The 17,898-nt window shown below is 46.2% G+C and overlaps 1 protein-coding gene across 3 annotated transcripts in view; it reads right to left on the reverse strand.

Annotated features, from left to right (window-relative positions):
- Ptp36E (protein tyrosine phosphatase 36E) overlaps nucleotides 1-17,898 on the reverse strand; it is a 258,657-nt gene that overhangs the window by 27,201 nt on the left and 213,558 nt on the right. For all 3 annotated transcript variants that reach the window (XM_075672825.1, XM_075672824.1, XM_075672823.1), the window contains exons 4-5: nucleotides 8,917-9,004; nucleotides 4,888-4,964 (exon numbers count right to left, since the gene is read on the reverse strand). In XM_075672825.1, the coding sequence (XP_075528940.1) occupies nucleotides 4,888-4,964; nucleotides 8,917-9,004 (165 nt within the window). The remainder of the gene's footprint in view (nucleotides 1-4,887; nucleotides 4,965-8,916; nucleotides 9,005-17,898) is intronic.

Below are 17,898 nucleotides of genomic sequence, written 5' to 3' on the forward strand. Positions count from 1 at the left end.
AGAAAGAAAGAATCCAACATTTTCTTTTTTGGTTTGTGTGTGTGTGCATGTGTCGTTATGGCAGTTTGATTCGGAAGAGGGACATGTACACTGTTACAAGCACCATTCTTAAAAACTATTTTAATTGGCATGGTGTAATAGTAAAGGATGGCACCTTCAATTGGCATCGGTGCTGCGCCTCATCACTTGTGATAGAAGACTTCAGGAAAATGCTGCAGCTAACGCCGAATTCATTCAGAGAGCATCGAAACAAAGTTCCGCACCAGAGTACAGAACACTACCGACAGATATTTAGGTAGATACGCAAATACATATCTAAATATCTGTCTGCATATAGACCTACATAAACATGCATCATGAGAGGAAACCTACCGCCCATGGGAATGAAAATGCCGGTCTCTTCGGTATGCAGGAAGGTACAGCGGAATGCCTGATAGCATCAAAGCAAACGACGGTACGTTGTCGGTGTGTTTCAAAAGCATTAAGTACAAAAACGGAGAATCAGGGTGAGCACAACGTGGCCTGGATTCGATCGTCCCTCCCAGCCATATATCAACTGCTCTTTCAGTTCAGCGTACTGTCAACAGGAGTGGCATTCCGATCGGTTTGTTCCACTGACCTCCGCTGAAATCCAATAAACTTACAAATCACTTTCGGCGAACTCTATTGAACTGTACGCCCATCTGGGGGCAGCCGCTTCGTTATATTGCCACCTTGAAGAAACGGTGAAAAAGCAAACACTGCCGAAACTGCGAGTTAGGAATCTTACTTTTTATAAGGACACCTTGAGTTTAGAGAGACAAGTGACCCAGAGAGAAGAAAATAACTACACTCCATCTCACAAGTCGTTTGCAGTACCGCGGAAGCTGCATGACTCCTTAGCCAATAGGAAGACCGAACGCTCCTCTAGATGTGTTCATCCGCGCCGCGTCGTCTCCTCAGCGGATGCGGATATCGTGGTTATATGACGTGACTGCGCAAAGGTCTTAGCATGTCACGCGTCGCTGTAATGTGTCATGCACCAAACAAAAAAAAGAAAGAAAAGAAAAAAATCGAAATCCCCCATTAATCAGACAGTTACGCCCGGAACTATGTTTCGCTGCGGAACGATTATAGCCTGTGCACGCCTCGTATCTTCGGCAGCGCTAATAACGATTTGTTGGATGGTGTGTTACGAGCGAGCACTAGGCAACACAATTTAAGCCAAACGAGTCAGCGCAATACGTTACCGCCACGTGGAGAGAGCGCGGTCGGTTTTTAGCGCTCTTGCTCGCCAGCTAGATATAACAGCCGAACAAGTGCGCATTCTGTACTTGCAGTGCATTACATGTGTTTTGTGTTATGGCTGTTCTAAGTATCTGACTTTATGTATGCGTACGTGGACTGAACTAATGCACAGAACTTTGCGACTCATGTACTGTTGGACTGTACATTTTTTATTCATCCAGTGTTCTACTGAGTGCCATATTTCGTGTCGCTATTCTCCCTTTCTACACAAATTTATTTCCTTTGCTAAGTGACAAGGAGTAGCCGGTGCCACCATAAAGGCGCCAACCTCTCCTAATATTCACTTCAATAAAAAAAAAGTGCGCATCGAGTAAAACCTACCGGGAACCTAGCATTCTTTGCCAATACGCAGAGTCTCGGAGGTTGCGGGTTGGGCCGAGTATTCGAGGGAAAAATCGAAGGGAATGGCTTCACGGAAACTCGGCTTGCCAAAGGCGGCTGCGCAACGAAACGATCCCTTGGCTTCTGGTTTATGAGTACGTGCTGGTGGGCGAGTTGGTTATGCATGATTACAACGAAGGCACCAAATAAAACAACGGACGAAGGAAAGAGAACGGACGAATGAAGGAGGAAGGCGCCTACGTGGTTGTCTCGTGTCTCCTTCCTTCGTCCGTTGTTTTATTTGGCACCTTCGTTGTAATCATTCTAGTTTATTTCCTTCCTCCCTTCAAGTTCCACTTCCAAGCGCAATGTCCGGAGCCATCGTCGGTCGCCGAAATCGAGCTCAAGGGTCGCGCATGCAGGTGTGACTGATTGAGCTAGTTTGACGGCCAATTATCCTGAGTGCACAGCGCGAAGGTAAAACGAAGACGTCTTGTCCGCGTCTTCGTTTTACCTTGGCGCTGTACACTCGCGATCACGGGTCACATGCATCGGCTAGTTATACATTTATAACGCTGCACGTTTCTAGAGTAATCGTCACCGCTTACACGCATTCGAGAATTTACGATGCCATTCGCATCGCGCGCGCAGTCTTAATTAGACAGGACGCTTTTTTCTTGTTTTTGTTTTTCTACGGTATCGGCGACGATTTCAGGAATGTCGGATACGCTATAGACGGGTTTGCACCGATATGTAACCGCGCTATAACTGGGTTAAACAAAGTTAGCGGAAAAGAAAGCAAAACAATGTATGTGTGACCAACGTTGACCGTGGAATAATCCATGACTCACAAGAATAAGTGACTGTGCATAGTATTCGAAGCAAAAAAAAAAAAAACAGGAACTTAGCGGTTTATTCTATATGTTGCTACAATGGGGCGTGAACGCCTGTCTTCAACCAAATAGAATTGTCGCTCGATATAACTGTCGGACTAAAAAGCTTTACTTCAAAAGATTTTTCTTTTGTTCTTTTTTTTTTGACGTGAGGCTTTTTGAGGTGGCCAAAGTTCTTTGTCGCCGCGTTTTCAGCGGGTGCTCGCCATCTGCTGTGGCTGTGCCTATGAAGGAAAGGCACAATATATTTCATGTCCCCGCTCTACCCTCTTGTGCGTTTTGTGTTACAAAACAGTGCGGTAGGAAAACTAAGTACGCACGACTAGCTAGCCCCAGTCGCAGCACTTATAGACACGACAGGGAAACAGACAGACACGACAGGCCGGGTTTCGGTCACAACAGCCCACAGAACACGAGCGCTCAATTACGGACAATGAGCTCCACAGACCACTTTCAGAAGAAAGGACTTCACGAATTGATTTAACAAATAACATGCGATACGGCAGCTGGCTGCGTTAATAAAAAAAATGCCAACGAACTCGCTAATATATCTGTCACCTATTATATAAACTATGAACATGAAAATAGCTACAACAATTTATTGCAGCTTTACGCATCGATAATACCAAGATTTCAATCTCTGGTTGACCTTGCCACCCATCTTACTTTCGTAAATGATGTGAGAATCTCCAGGATGAACGTCAATGAGCATCTTTTTCAAAATCATAATTTACCGCGGAAAAATGCTTAGTTCTGGCGCCTGTTATGGACGACGTTTAAAAGGAAGCTTTAGCTCGGGCCCAACTCCGACGCGGCCTATTCAAATACATGTAAAACGCAAAAGCGTTCTACTGATATAACCCCTGGGCCGATTTTAATGGAATTTGTTGCATTTGAGAGAGAAGGTTAAATTCTAGTGACTGTTGGAAGCGCAATTTCGATTTAGGTTCTGAATTGTGTTTAAAATATTTTCAAAAGTTCGAAAGTTTGAAAAAAAAAAATACAAGCACAAAGTTGACGAATTCGCAGCTCTGCATCAGACCATATATCGCGGTTCTGTAAAGGGCATCCATTAGATCATTGAAAGCGGACAAATTCTATATGTCATCTTATATCTTTCGTGAATTTGTTACGTTGTTTACAAGGGTTCTGCAAAAGCTGTATTTCCAAGTTACTAAATTTCTTGAGATTCATGTCTAACACGTCAATTTTGTCTGCTTTAGATGTGCTAATAGATTCAATTCACAGAATTCTATCATAATTTCTCGTTGCAGAGTTAAAGAGCTGTAAACGTTATAGTTTAGTATTTTTTTTTTATTTCCGGTTTCTGCATTCGAAACTAACATTCACTTGGTTTGAAAGTTTTTCTTTGAAATACAACAAACCACGTCATTTTTTTTGTGTGTGTGTGCAGTGGTTACCGAGAAAAACGAATTCTTCTTTTACATGTATTTAGATAGGAGCACCCGAGCTAAAGGTTCCACTTAAAACATCCTTCAGATCGATGCAACACGAGGTCATTTTTTAGCGTTAAGAAGTGCTCACGGCGCACTGTGCCGAGCTGAGCATTGCACACTTGTGTGAGGAAACTTGCACGTCGTACGAGGGGCTGCTTATCACGTGACTCGCTCGTTATACAGACGCGCGGTGACTCCAGTATCCCGAGCAGTCCTCGCAAATGAAATACTCGGCACTGCGCGCTGTTGGGCGAGTGGGGTAGACGTTTGAAAGTTACTAAAATCTGCTCTAAATTAACGCGTACGACGAGGGACACAGAAATGGTGCAGACTTACAACTGCTGTTTATTGGGAAGTATACCGTAAATATACATCCACATGTCCCGAGGCTGTCAGACGTGGCCACAGTTCGGAAAAAGAAAAGAAGCCAGACAGAATCAGTGCGACTTATCGAGCATTCCAGGTTCACAGTGTGAACGGGCATTTGTATTCACTGCTTCTTGCTGGGTATCCGAAAAGTAAACGTGCTGTGGAAATGGTCGACTTAAGATTTGAAGTTATCCTCAACAAGGCGGTGCAGTGATCACTACACGAGATGCTGAACACAACGACGCTGCCTAGTGTTAGTTGGACACACGCTGGGGGGTTGCTGGGACTGTGAGTGCAACGTGATGGTCAATAGCTGCCCGTAGCTCATGCAGTGAGTCGGGTCTGTCCGCGTACACCCGTCCTTTCAGCGCACCGTACATGTGTTATCAGACCAACTACAGTTCTCGCGCTATATCATCAGAGGAAACTGCGACTTCATTCACAACTATCACCATTTTTTTCTCTCACTGCGCAGTTACTTTGCGCAGTCACTGCGCAGTCAAACACCACCTACAGCGTTCCGTCAAATGCCACCTGAAGAATGCGCGAAAATTACTTACGTCTATGTGGGTGGCGTTGATGTAGTCGGAGTCGGGAATGTCGGGTAGCGTTTCTAAGACGACGCGGTTGTAGTCATCTGCAACGACAAACACGACTTTCATCGCTTGCGCAGAGGATCACAGAAGTGAGAGATAAAAGAAGAAAGTCAAATTGTGCGCGTAATGATTTTCGGTGACTGTACCAAAGAGATCGCGCTCCTAGTCTTGGTCACCGTAAGGACAATACTTGGGTGTTCGGGGCTAGTGCTGTTGCCGTGATGCTGTGTTCTTTTATATATATATATATATATATATATATATATATATATATATATATATATATATATATATATATATATATATATAATATATATATATATATATATATATATATATATATATATATATATATATATATATATATATTCTGAGTAGTATACACGTCTGTGAGATTTTCGGATAGCTGGCTCTAAATATGCGCACCAGTTCACCTCCTCGCTTCACTTAAGTTACAGGAGAGACAGACAGAGAAAACAAGCATGTATTTCAACGATCGAAATCGTTGCTCATGAGGTCGAGTGGGTGATGCCTTCATTCCTGGATTCCACTGGCCATGGCTGCTCGACGAACTTGTCGGACGAGCGCTTCTTGGCCCGCCAGCGTTTCGCCGGTCAACTGCACCTCCCACCCCTCAAATGACGTGCAAGGGGGCTTTAAGTGTTGAGGTTTGATACCGCGCCCACTACGACATGTGGAAGAGTGCAGGGCGTGTGTCGCCGCATTAGAGGTAGATGAAGCGATACATTGGTGGGTGCATTTTGTTGTGTCTGCCTTGGTTTGGAATGTGTTTGTATGAGAGCTACTACCTCTTCAGTGCTGAGTTTTCTTTTCGTGAGAGGGAGGATAAGTTACAGAAGAAACAACGCTACTTAATAGAGAGGCGAATCGGTGCTGGTAACTACGACAAAGACAAACAAACAGCAGTGATTTAATGGCTTATGCGTCGCATACAGATACGCATGACCACGATTCTATTTTTTTTTCGTTTCCGTATTCCTAGAACACACACACACAAACACACACACGCACACCTACACAAAAGGGGTATTGATATGAAATGGTAACGTGGATGCTAGTTCCTCGAACGTATGGTCTAGGAACGACATCTATTGAAGAAAAGAAAAAAAAGGGTTCGTTCTCCGTAGTAAATTAGTATCGCCAAAACGGACGCACTCGCCCCTTTCTTATCGCAACGCGCAGATATCATTCCAATTCGTGGACGATTGGCGCGTCTGTTCAGTTTCACTCCGCGGGATTCACTTATTACTGATAACTCATATCGCGTTTCACTCCAACCGGCGGTATAAAACTTTTTTTCCCACTGTTCATTGGTATCTGTGCGGGGTATAGCAATTTGGAAAATATGGATGTCACTGGTGGTTCGCTCGGTCAGCGAACCGAAAGACGCAGAGGCCGAGGCGCGCGTTGTCAAGGCGCTTAAGCGAGGAAGAAAGAAAGAAAGAAAGAAAGAAAGAAAGAAAGAAAGAAAGAAAGAAAGAAAGAGAGAAAGAAAGAAAATGAACGCGACAGATAAGGGCACGATCAATTTTGCGGCCGAGGCTGCGGGAAACGACACTGCCTCCAGTCGTCGTCTTCTATAACTGAAATCTCGCTTTTCGAATTCGTGTCTGCTTTTAACGACTTTCCGAATGAGAGAAACGGCTTCGCGGACTCCCACAAAACTTGTCGCGTGGGGCTAAACTTTTTTTCTCTCTCTCTATCCAAAAGCATCGACGAAAACAGACATAGCGAATATCGCTTCACGTCGATTCTTGCGGTGAAAGTTACGAGCACAATACATATACGTATTTCTTGAGCGATGCCTCTTACCTTCCTGCTCATTTTTTGCTTTACTTGAAAGAAGCGAGTGTTTTACATCAAATGCATTGGCGCCTGTTCGTGAAAGGAATGAAATTCGCTTTCGGCAAATACGATTCATTCCGTCTTACCCCGTAGAATTAAACCTGCCTGCTTTGCTAAGCTTTTTCTCTCGCGCATATGTTGCAATGATTTTTTTTTTTTTTTTGTCCGGCGATGTCGCAGAACTCGTCAGCGATTTGACAGAATGCGACCGAAGCACCAAGCAATGACGACAGCAAGAACTCAAAAAATAGAAAAATTAGTGGCGTCGTTAAAACGTCCCCCCCCCTCTCTCCCCAGCCACTTGCATCGTATGCCATAATGCGTAAGCTCGGCTTCTCCCCAGCACCCAATGGTAATGGCGTCTTATAATTCAGTGAAACATCTGGACCTTAAAAAATGCGACCTTGCCGCGAAAATTTGGGCGAAAAATCAAGCAGCGGCATGGAGGAGACCCTTTTTAAATGTTTTTGGGGGAAAACGCAAGTCGGCGTATTCTAGCAGTAAAGCTGTGCTTCTTGTAAAAAAGAATGCAGTGATGATTTGGCGGTAAATGTGAGAGAAACGCGACAGGATTACGTCGCACTCCTTCAAGGTCCCGGGTATATGACTTAATACGCGTTCAATACATTGCAAATTGTCGTTCTCGAGCTGAGCGGAGTGCTGATGGTGGTCCACACACACACACACACACACACACACACAAACATATATATATATATATATATATATATATATATATATATATGACTGACGTGACTGACTGCCTACATACATTGTCTACAAATACATTAAGTTCTACTGTCACACTCTTAATGCTAACGCCTTAAAAGCTCCCATTCTACACATAAGACATTCATTTCCAACTATTAATCGAGGGTCCTTTAGGCGAAAAGCTTTTGCAAACAGCTCGAAAGTGCCTGAAGGCCCGTCATGACAGCAGAGGAGTCAGCGTACAGGAAAAGAAAGAGAACATACTATTGTGTACACTCTTTAAAAGCATTCGAACGTATTTTACTTACGCTGCTTTGACAAAATAGCGCAATTACACAAAGTTATAAAATGGTGAGACAAAAGCATCACACATTAACACTTCATACCACGATGAAACAAAACGACAGACGCATGACAGAATGCCACAGAATTGTACGACTACACAGCATCGTGCACTGAGAATCCATCCACAAGTTCTCACGTAATGGCTCACGTGAAGAACAGCTGAAAATAAAACGCGATATAGTTTTCATTGTCAAAAATGCTGCCGCAACTAACTCCATGTAAAAGCGGCAATATCAACGTGTTCGTTTTCATACTTACGAAAGAAGTGAAAGCACATAACAGGTTAACGATTGCACCACATAGTAGCACCCATAGCACTTGACATCTACCACCCATCCTGGCTGCGGGTAGGCGCGTCGCGTAGTACTATTAAAGCACTAAAAGCTACGCTGACGTATAAGCACTGTGAGGAGAACACACCCGACCTCGGAAGCCATGGCATGGCCCGTACACTAAAAAAAAAAAAAAAAGATGTTTACACACCTCGGGACCGTATCTCTATATAGCTTGCTTGCGTGTGCTTTCTTGAAAGCTCTGTGCTCGCTACGTTCCGGTCAATGCTATACGTCACGTTATTAACGCGTATTCTGTTCGTATCCTGGAAGTACGGGGCGCGCAGCGTTAGTAAAAGGAAAGGCAAGTAAAAGGATGCGTTGCTGGACCAGCTAGTGCTGATTTAAAGACATGACGTAACGCAGGGGCACAAGCACTGAGAGACCCACAGAGCACGTGCGAGTTGTTTCGTGTGTCTCCCTTGCAGTTTCGTGCCCTTGTGCTAAAATGCGTTATTAAAATTTCGCAAGTGAGATAGATGACGATTACTGTTTGGGGACAGGCTAAGCTCCATGGTGTGCGTGCTTATTTTCTCAGAGTCTATACTCTTCCAAGCGTCTATAGCTTCCGCGTTTTTCACAGCACTGATTCTGCAATCAAACAGTCGGATTTATATATATATATATATATATATATATATATATATATATATATATATATATATATTCCGTAGCCGTTATATGTAGGTGAGAAATAGCAATACGAAAGAAGGAACGCAGGGACGGAACGCCGACTCACAGGGCAGCAGCTTCTTGTAGGTGTTCTTGTTGTCGTTGTCCGGCTTGCTGGCATGTCGCATGCAATGCGATTCACCCTTGGTCGCAAGCTGGAAGGAGGAGAAACAAGAAAAGGCGGACATTAGGCCTAAGAAGAATAAAAAAAAATCCCATCCAGCAAACATGCGGAACTTCTGTGGCTTCGATATACTGTGCCGTTAGCTGGTTGTACGCGCGGACGTCGCCAGCTTTGGGTTTGTATAACATGGCGGCCCCGACGTGTCTCCAGCACCCGGAAATACTTCCGGCGCATGCAGTTCGCAAGAGCATAGCCTTCGAGCTCTGTTTCCGTCACTCGGAGGCAAACGTACAGGGCGGGGGGGGGGGGGGGGGGGGGAGGCATAGATTTGGACACCGTCTATTAGATTTAGCTTTGTGTACACACATACTAAAGGTAAAATATATCTAGACAAAAAATACTATTTGGCACCTAGCCCACAGGAGAATACAGGTTAAGAAATACGAAATATTGCGCTTAAACATGGCAGTGCCGTGGCACATCACCGTAAAGAAAAGGTAGACCACAAGCGAGGAGTAATAATCACATGCTACAAGTTCATAAATTCTAAAAAACAGAGCATCTTATGCGCCACATAGCGCAAGATTACAGCCGAAACGCAAAGAGAGAGAGAAAAGAATACAGAGAAAGGGCAGGGAGGTTAACCAGAGGTAGTTCCGGTTGGCTACCCTGCACGAGGGGAAGGGTTAAGGGGGATAAAAAAGAGCAAAAAGAGGGGAAGGGGGAGATAGAGAGAAAGAGAGACGAGCCCGAACAAAGCCCGTACGCTATAGAGCGGTAGGGGGCTGCGTTCTTAAAGTCCATCGTGAAGCCCCGTAGACCGCAGGAACCTTAATAGCGCGAGTAAGGCCTTAAACGCGGATGTTCTTTCGGATCACTGACCTAAAGGTTTGAGTTCTGATAGTGGACGATTGTCCAACTGGTCCACTACTCTGCACATCACTTGTCTCTGGGCACTATATCGCGGGCAGACACAGATAATATGTGCGAGGGTCTCATGCATGTTGCATGTGTCGCACGGGGGGCTGTTGGCCATTCCAATAAGGCCGAGCACTTTCGGTGAAAATCAATGATGAGCCTGCTTCAGTTGCAACAGTAATCTGCTTCTCCTCTTTTTTCCACCACGTGGAGACTTCCACGTAATGTAATTAATGATTGTTATCATTAGGTTTATGAAAAAAGTGGTAGTTTCGCCCGAAAGGCGAATTCGTCCACTGCGATAGCAAATTTGGGAACAGCCATACGAATTAAGGATAGTAGGATTTATCGGCCCTATAAGCTTGTAAACATAGGCGTGCTAACTAAATTAAGAAGCATCATGTCACACGCACACAAGCCAACACGAACACATCTCACTCGATGACCGCGGAAACTCGCTGCCAAAACGCCGCAGTGAGGAAACGCGGCAGCAGCAGCGAGCGAATTACCTTCGTGCAGCGCCTCGCATCATCGCGAAGTGAGCCGCGAAAACACAGCCCCGCGCGGACTCATGTACACGTCGCAGATGGCTTTCAGGATACAGCGGCCCGGCCGGACGCGCGCCGCCACCCGAAGTAGAACGCGCTCCCGCTGCTCTTCGCATGCCCTGGGGATTGCAATTTTGGGGCACGCGAGGTATTCCCCATGCAACATGACAAGAAGTCTACTCGTTCCACTAGGCGGATTTTACAATAGTTAGAGCACACGGAGAGGTTTATAAATTAGTGTATTAAGGGGAATGGGAAGGAAATTGTCTGCAGAAAATTTCCTGCCTCTTTGTCTTTTATCTGCGAAGGGGGGAGGGAGGAGACGTGTCTGCCAACCGATAATGTTGAATGATTTCCTGATACGTTGCCATACGGTGGCGCATCAACGGCCAATTATTGAATTCTACCAGTGCTAACATATGTGGCAGAAACTTTGAGGTTAACAGAGAAGCTCGAAAACAAGTGAAGGTAAAACGAAAAATGTTAAGCGTAACGTTAGAAGACAGGAAGAGAAAAGTGTGAGTCATAGAACAAATGGGGACAGCTGATATTGCAGCTAACATTAAGATTTAAAAATGGAGCTGGGCAAGCCATGTAATGCATAGGGCAGATGATAAGCGGTGGACCATTAGGTTAACAAAATGGGTGCCGAGGGAAGGGAAGCGCAGTCGAAAACGACAGAAAATTAGGAGGTGTGGTGAAATTCAGAAATTTCCAGTAGCAAGTCGGGATTAGTTAGCGCAAGACACGGGTAATTACAGATAGCTGGGAAAAGCCTTCGTTTTGCAGTTAACATAAAACTGCGCTGATGATGATGATAAATGGGCGGCCCAAGTTGTCTGTTCCTGCACGCACACAATTACCCAAGTTCGCGTTAATGCGGTTAGAAACGGAAATTGTACCGAATAGGGCGTGAAGTTCCCACAATATGCTAATTGAAGTAATGAAGAGCTTTAGCTTGTAATAAGCGTATTACCGTTGACGAAATACGGCTTTCCCAAAGTGGCGTATGGCAGCACCTAAGGTTGGTAGCGATATCTGGCGACGCAGGGTCTAGCAAGAGAGCACACAAAGCTAATACTTCATTGGCTTATCATACCCTACTTCCGATGTAAAACGTTGTGGCGACGTAATCGCTAACGTTTAGCCCTTTTATGGTTTTCATTCGACGGGAACACTCGCGCGACAGCAATTTTTCAAACGTATTTTAGCTCGACAAATCGTCGCAAGATGTCGCTTCCAGCTTTGCTACTGCCGTCCACGGCTCCGGTAGCCCGGCACTTTGTAAACGCTAACAAGTTTGCGGACACGCTAAAACTTTCTAATGCGTAAAGTAAGCATAGCGCATTAATTCTAGCCAGCATTACCCGCCGTGGTTGCTCAGTGGCTATGGTGTTGGGCTCCTGAGCACGAGGTCGCGGGATCGAATCCCGGCCACGGCGGCCGCATTTCGATGGGGGCGAAAACACCGGTGTACTTATACTTAGGTGCACGTTAAAGAACCCGAGGGCGTCGAAATTTCCGGAGTCCCTCACTACGGCGTGCCTCATAATCAGAAAGTCGTTTTGGCACGTAAAACCCTATAATTTAATTTAATTTTTTTCTCGCCAGCATTGCAGAAAGACTAGTTTGACTAAGACGACCGCCTCGAGTTCCACTAGCGGAACGCATTTGGGAAACGTCTGTGCGACTCGACGCCACACCGCATCGACAAGAAGCTATGGAAAGCCCATATTATAGCTGTATTTTAACACTTCGCGTGTTGCGAACCTAGGAAAAACACAAATTATAGCCCACATTAACTGATCGCGTAAAGAGCAATGACTGTTTTCTTGTGCGCAGACGACCCTCCTGCAGTCGGAATATTTCCAAACCAAAAGGCTCAACCGCCATTTGGTAGAGGAAGTAGAGGAAGCCAAAATGGTGTGACTCGCGCCCTGCACTTCTTTTAAAGCGAAAGTTTTACTGGCCGCGAACTTGCGATTTCGCCGTGGCCGAGCTCCGAGCAGGCACATGATGTCCCACCGCGTTCCTCATCCCACCGCGTTCCTCGTCGTTGCGTTCGCCTCCGCTCGCTTCGCCAGCTACGTCACATGCCTGATAAGATGTCGGAGGATTCAAAAGGAGAGCTCGCGTGCGCCGCAACCACAGTTGAGGCGGCAGAATGGACGGCGACAATTCTGATAAGCAGGAGGAGGCCTGGAATCGACATCGGAACGAGATGAAGAGGAAAGTAATCGCCCAGGAAACAGACGAACAGCCCACCGAACGACTGGCTCAACGCCTCAACATAGCTAGGCAACCAGACTAACGTAGATTTGCAGGTAAGATTAACCAAGGCTAACCATGCTATGCCTTAGCTTTTGCTGCGTATATCCTGGCATAGCCGAACTAAGCCACTGCCAATTTTCTTCGTCCCTCGTGTTTGCGCTGCGTTCTGTTTGCAAAGTAGACCGCGTCGTTTCTGAATTCGATGCTGCTCGTCGCGAAGCTGGCTCTCTTACCAGCTTAATTAGAGCTGAAACGGTAATTAGTGAGCTCGCTTCCCACTTCGCTGTCTATTCAGCCATCCACGGCGACCGTTCGAACACGGCCATAGCGTAGGCTGTGATAGGCGTTTAGATGTCGGCAGGGCTCGTAATCCGTTTGCGTTCGAGAGTAGCGCAACAAATATCACGGATCTCACAACGTCCACTCCCGATCATGATTCCAGTGTGAGCGCAGACGGAAATGAGGGTGGTTTGATGTCGCCTGCCGGGTGCCGACATGATGCTGCACCGCACTGTAGGAACAAACAGCTACAGGGGGAGTGCCATCGGCGAAATTACAGCGATTTCCTTTGCACATCGTTTTCCACAGTGACAGGCGCAATTGTCGCTTCCTCTTGGATTTGAGGGTTTCGGACCCGTGCGTCCGAGTGTTCCTTTTCATATTGCTCACTACAGAACGTTTGTTGGACTACCTGTGCTAGTTATTCGTTTGTGGGATCAGTTTGCTTATCACATTTCTCGTCCAGCACCCGGAGTGGTAAGCCAGGCGATCAGTCAGGCTAGCATATCCAGTTTATCATCACAGTCAGCAGCATCTACTTAAGTCAGCATCACCATCACCACCATCGTATTATGAGATCTACTACAGGACGAATGTCTCTGCTAGCGATTTTGTATAGGTGGCCTCCAAGTCAAGCGGCCAGCGACCGCTTCCTTGGAGTAACAGACTCGAATCTCGAAGCCAAAGCTTTTGCTAATTGCACGCGCCGGAATCAATTGCAGATCAGAAAACCCGTCGTAGACGCCATGTTTCGGGCGCCGCGCATTACACCTGCCTTCCGTCAACAGACTACATGTTGGCAATTTCCATCGCACAACCAAGCTACCTGGCACAGCTTAGAACTTGGTAACACCAAGCGCTTAGCTTTGCGGAGTCTGTGCAAAAGTAAATTTATCTAGGCCTAGTGCTCTCGGGGGACTCAGATAATGAGAAGGAAATGTATACAGAAGAATTAAATTTACTTGCAACGCATCCTGCATGCGCTGCCAATTTTCATGGCCGGCAACTCGCCGCTATTCTTGAAGAATAGCATGTGATCACTGCATTCTGCCGGTAGAAACTTCTAACGCCAAAACTTGGATGTTAACGGAGAATATCTAAAGGTAGCTAAGAACGGCACAACGAGTGACAGACCGAATCATCTCGAAGTGTTAGGCGTAACTTTAAGAAAGAGGCGGAGGAGAGAAAAGTCAGAACGGGAGGGGGGAGGGAGAGAGAGAGAGAGAGAGAGAGAGAGAGAGAGAGAGAGAGAGAGAGAGAGAGCAATAGAAGAAAGGAAAGGCAGGAAGGTTAACCAGACGCACGTGTGGCTTACTACCCTGCACTGGGAGAGTGGAAACGGGGATAGCCGATACCCGAGTTGAGGTTCAGAGAAGGAAATAGTTGCCCAGACCATATACTGCCTAAACGGTAGACAGGCGGTGGTGTAAACAGATACAGAAGAAATGGGAAAGAAGGGAAGGAAAACGCAGTTCCGCATACTTATTATACTTCTGCATTCCTAAACTGCTATTCGAGCCGTCACCGCATGCAATCCGTGGAGAGCTGTGAATCCGGAACGAGCGCCTGTTCCGCCAAATAGAAAGAGCCGCGTCCGAAACGCAAGAGCGAAAAAGCAAGTGATGATCTAAAGAAAACGAAAACAAAAGAACACTAACGGCATGGGCGAAGCAAGCGGCCTTGGAGATGACGCATTACGGTGCCGCCAATGTACAAACACGACACGCCACACCTCGAAGGTGATTTCATATCTCGAGCTTTCCTGTATACTTCCGCGTCGGTGTACATCCCGTCTCGCGGAGTGTGATTGAACGCGACACTCTAGCATGTCGACGAAATGGCTTTCAGCATTGCTTTTTTATTTTTTTTAGGCCGTAGAAACGTAGGCTGCAGTGCAGAGAGAACTCTAGTGGTGACGCCGAAAAGAAGCAAGACCAAAAAGAGAGAAAGAAGCAAAGAAAGAAAAGCTCGACTCTCAGACGGGCTGCGAACGTGTGTTGCCTCGGAAAGCTCTTCCCGGGAAAGGTAAGGTACGACGACGTACTAGGTTAATCGATAATGCTAAGGAGGAGAATCGCTGAGCAGGTAATGGCCGGGAAAATTAGATTCGCGCTTCTTCGCAGCTCAACCTTTTCTGTTTACATTATTTGATACTTTTCCCCCCCCCCCCTTTTTTTTTTTTGCGTTGTCCTTGGCGCGGTAGATCGCGCTTCCGTGCTTCTTGACGGCGCATACCCGTGATTTCCTTTCCGCGTTCTTTTATTTCTGTTCTCTCGCAGAGATAAAACTCGCAGCCTCCATTACGCATTGCATTACCGAATCGTCATGCCGGTCTTTTCCGCCTCTTTCGCTGCTTCGTTCTTACTTTTTTTTCTAGTTTTTCTTTTTGCCAGGCTACTGCAGCAACTGCTGGCTCCATCGATGCGCACTGTTAATGACACGTGCGAGAACAGTGTAGAAATGGAGGAGCCGTTCCTTATTCAAGTCAGTAGCTAAAAAATATATCGAAATTATGCTTGATGTTCCATAACTTGCAGACGCCATGTACCGACAGCCTAAATTAAATCGCGAACAGAAAATGGCTGGTGAGAACGTGCGTTGCGTAATGACGTCGTAGATGCGACGTGTAATCGCTATGTAGTCGGTTGTTAATCGTGCAGTGGTCCAATGCGCACGCGTCTGAATCAAAACGCAGTAACAAATGCAGGCGAACCTGAAAATTAAACTAGGCGTCGGGGTATAGTTTCGGAATCGCTCGCGTTCGTATTTATGACGATATTACTTGGTAGATGTACTTCTGGTTTCTGATAGCTAGCCCGAAGTCTACAGTTGAAACTACAAAAAAGTCAGCATATCGTCAATATTCAGCCCCCTCCCCATTTCATGTTAACCGCAGGACGAAGGCACCTACAAGCTGTCGGTAATTGCTCTTGACTTGCGTAAGCTGACGCCATCATATGCAGTCTGCGTATTTCCTCATTTCTCCACTGATCCCAACGCAATCCTCGGCCACCCTTCGAATAAAGCTTTCTCACCTTGGCACCCATGTTCGGTCCACTTAATACACCACCGATTATTAGCTGTTTTACGCCATTCAGAGCCTGCCCATCTCCACTTTTGTTTCTGTTAGTCCGAACTACAGAATTTCGGTTTTGCTTTCGTTTTAACGCGTCTTCGTTGGGTTTTAAAAAAAGAATACTCTCATTCTGAGTACACAACCCCAGAGCGATGCAGCTGCTTGTTGTTTCTGCTATAACGGCCAGGGCAACAGCGCCGAAGCCAAACTATTGCAGCACCCTCCTCCCTCCTAGAGTATATTGGCTACCCTCGTTTGCTACCTGTTCTACACCGCTACCTTCTTGCCTCTTAACGTTATGCGTATATGATTTTCCGTTCTATCACTCGCTGGGAAGTCCTTAACTTATTCTCATGCTTCTTTGTTAGCCTACAAACTTCTGCAAGCACCATCAAAGCGCTCCTGCTCCGGTGCGGCACTGTTGTGCCGATTCTGGCTCGGGCGGCATTTTCAGAATCAGAATCAGAATCCACTTTATTTCCAACACACTAGTTGGAAATAAACGCTTTGTCCATCCCCATTAGCCTCGTTTACGTGAAGTTGACGCAAGCTGGACGAGCCAAAGGTCGATCTGACATTTACACGCAAAGTTTACATGCGACCCAAGCGGGTCGGAAAAGTCAACCTACAAAGTCTGCAAGGGAAGGTTGACAGGACTTGCCTCGACACTCGCTCGACACCATCGGCCAGCGTTTACATGAACATGATGGCCGGAGTTTGGCCCGACTTCGTCGGGTTAATGCAAACTTAAACACATGAATGGGCGACACACTTATGTGCAACTCTTGCGGAAGCGAACAAACTGTTGAACAACTTTTGGGCCTATGCCCCCAGTATTACAACCAGCGTGGAGAGCTCGCCAGACAACCGTGAACTATAACTGAATCAAAGGCACTTTCTGCAAGCGAAGATTCTAGGACAGGGACATGTTCAAGCGCACCTAATTGATAGGCAATTGGCGAGCCTCATTTCAGCCGGCTACCCGAGCTTGGTCCTTGGAGCGGTATCTGATGCGCTCTTAAAGAAGGTGAAGGGCACCAAGCAAGGAATGACCAGCACCATCATGGGCGCAAGCCCATCGTGGTGCTTGCCGTACGTCCACCAAGCTATGCCACAGTCTTAAAAATGGCGCAAATAGGTACAGCGTGCCATTTGTTCTCTCTTTGGCGCTCTTTGGCCACATCTGGCTCTTGCGCCAATCAAATGCATTCATCATCATCCTCATCATCATCATCATTTGTTTTCGCGGCACCATGAAAATTAGCTGGGCTTTGTCCACGCATAAGCCATGCCGACAAGTAGCTCGGAAATTACAGGAAGCGCACCAGACCATATGTAAAACCCACTACTGGCGGTGTATATGAAATGGCGCTATCCTCTGGGAAAAGAAACCTATGTAGTTTAAACTGGACGCTGTGTCAACTACCAAGCACGGGAGAACGAAATATATTGAAAGAACCTAGGCAACGCGCACTTACCTGTGCATTGCAGTGCTTGCATGTGGGAGCCAGAGCTTCGTAAGATAAAGGACCATAGTGGCACATTGCAAATGAAATTGTTGGAGGCTTTCCACATCAAGAAAGAGGCGGGAGTTGCATCAGCGATACGTCTTGCTTATCCCTTTGAAAACGAGTTGCAACTGTTCGAAATATTGCTGTGACATCTAACTTGACTACTGCAGACATGCTCGTGTGACTTTGCGCTATGAATAAGCAGTTTAGTTCCAGCCTCGTTCTTTGAAACTTCCCCATACTAAAGTATTTGTGTCGTCATTGCGATAATACGACACCCTTAGACTTCAAGCAACTCGCCCAGCAACGCACTCTATACGGT

The sequence above is a fragment of the Dermacentor variabilis genome, chromosome 10 (genome assembly GCF_050947875.1).
Source record: "Dermacentor variabilis isolate Ectoservices chromosome 10, ASM5094787v1, whole genome shotgun sequence".
Taxonomy (NCBI): Eukaryota; Metazoa; Arthropoda; class Arachnida; order Ixodida; family Ixodidae; genus Dermacentor; species Dermacentor variabilis.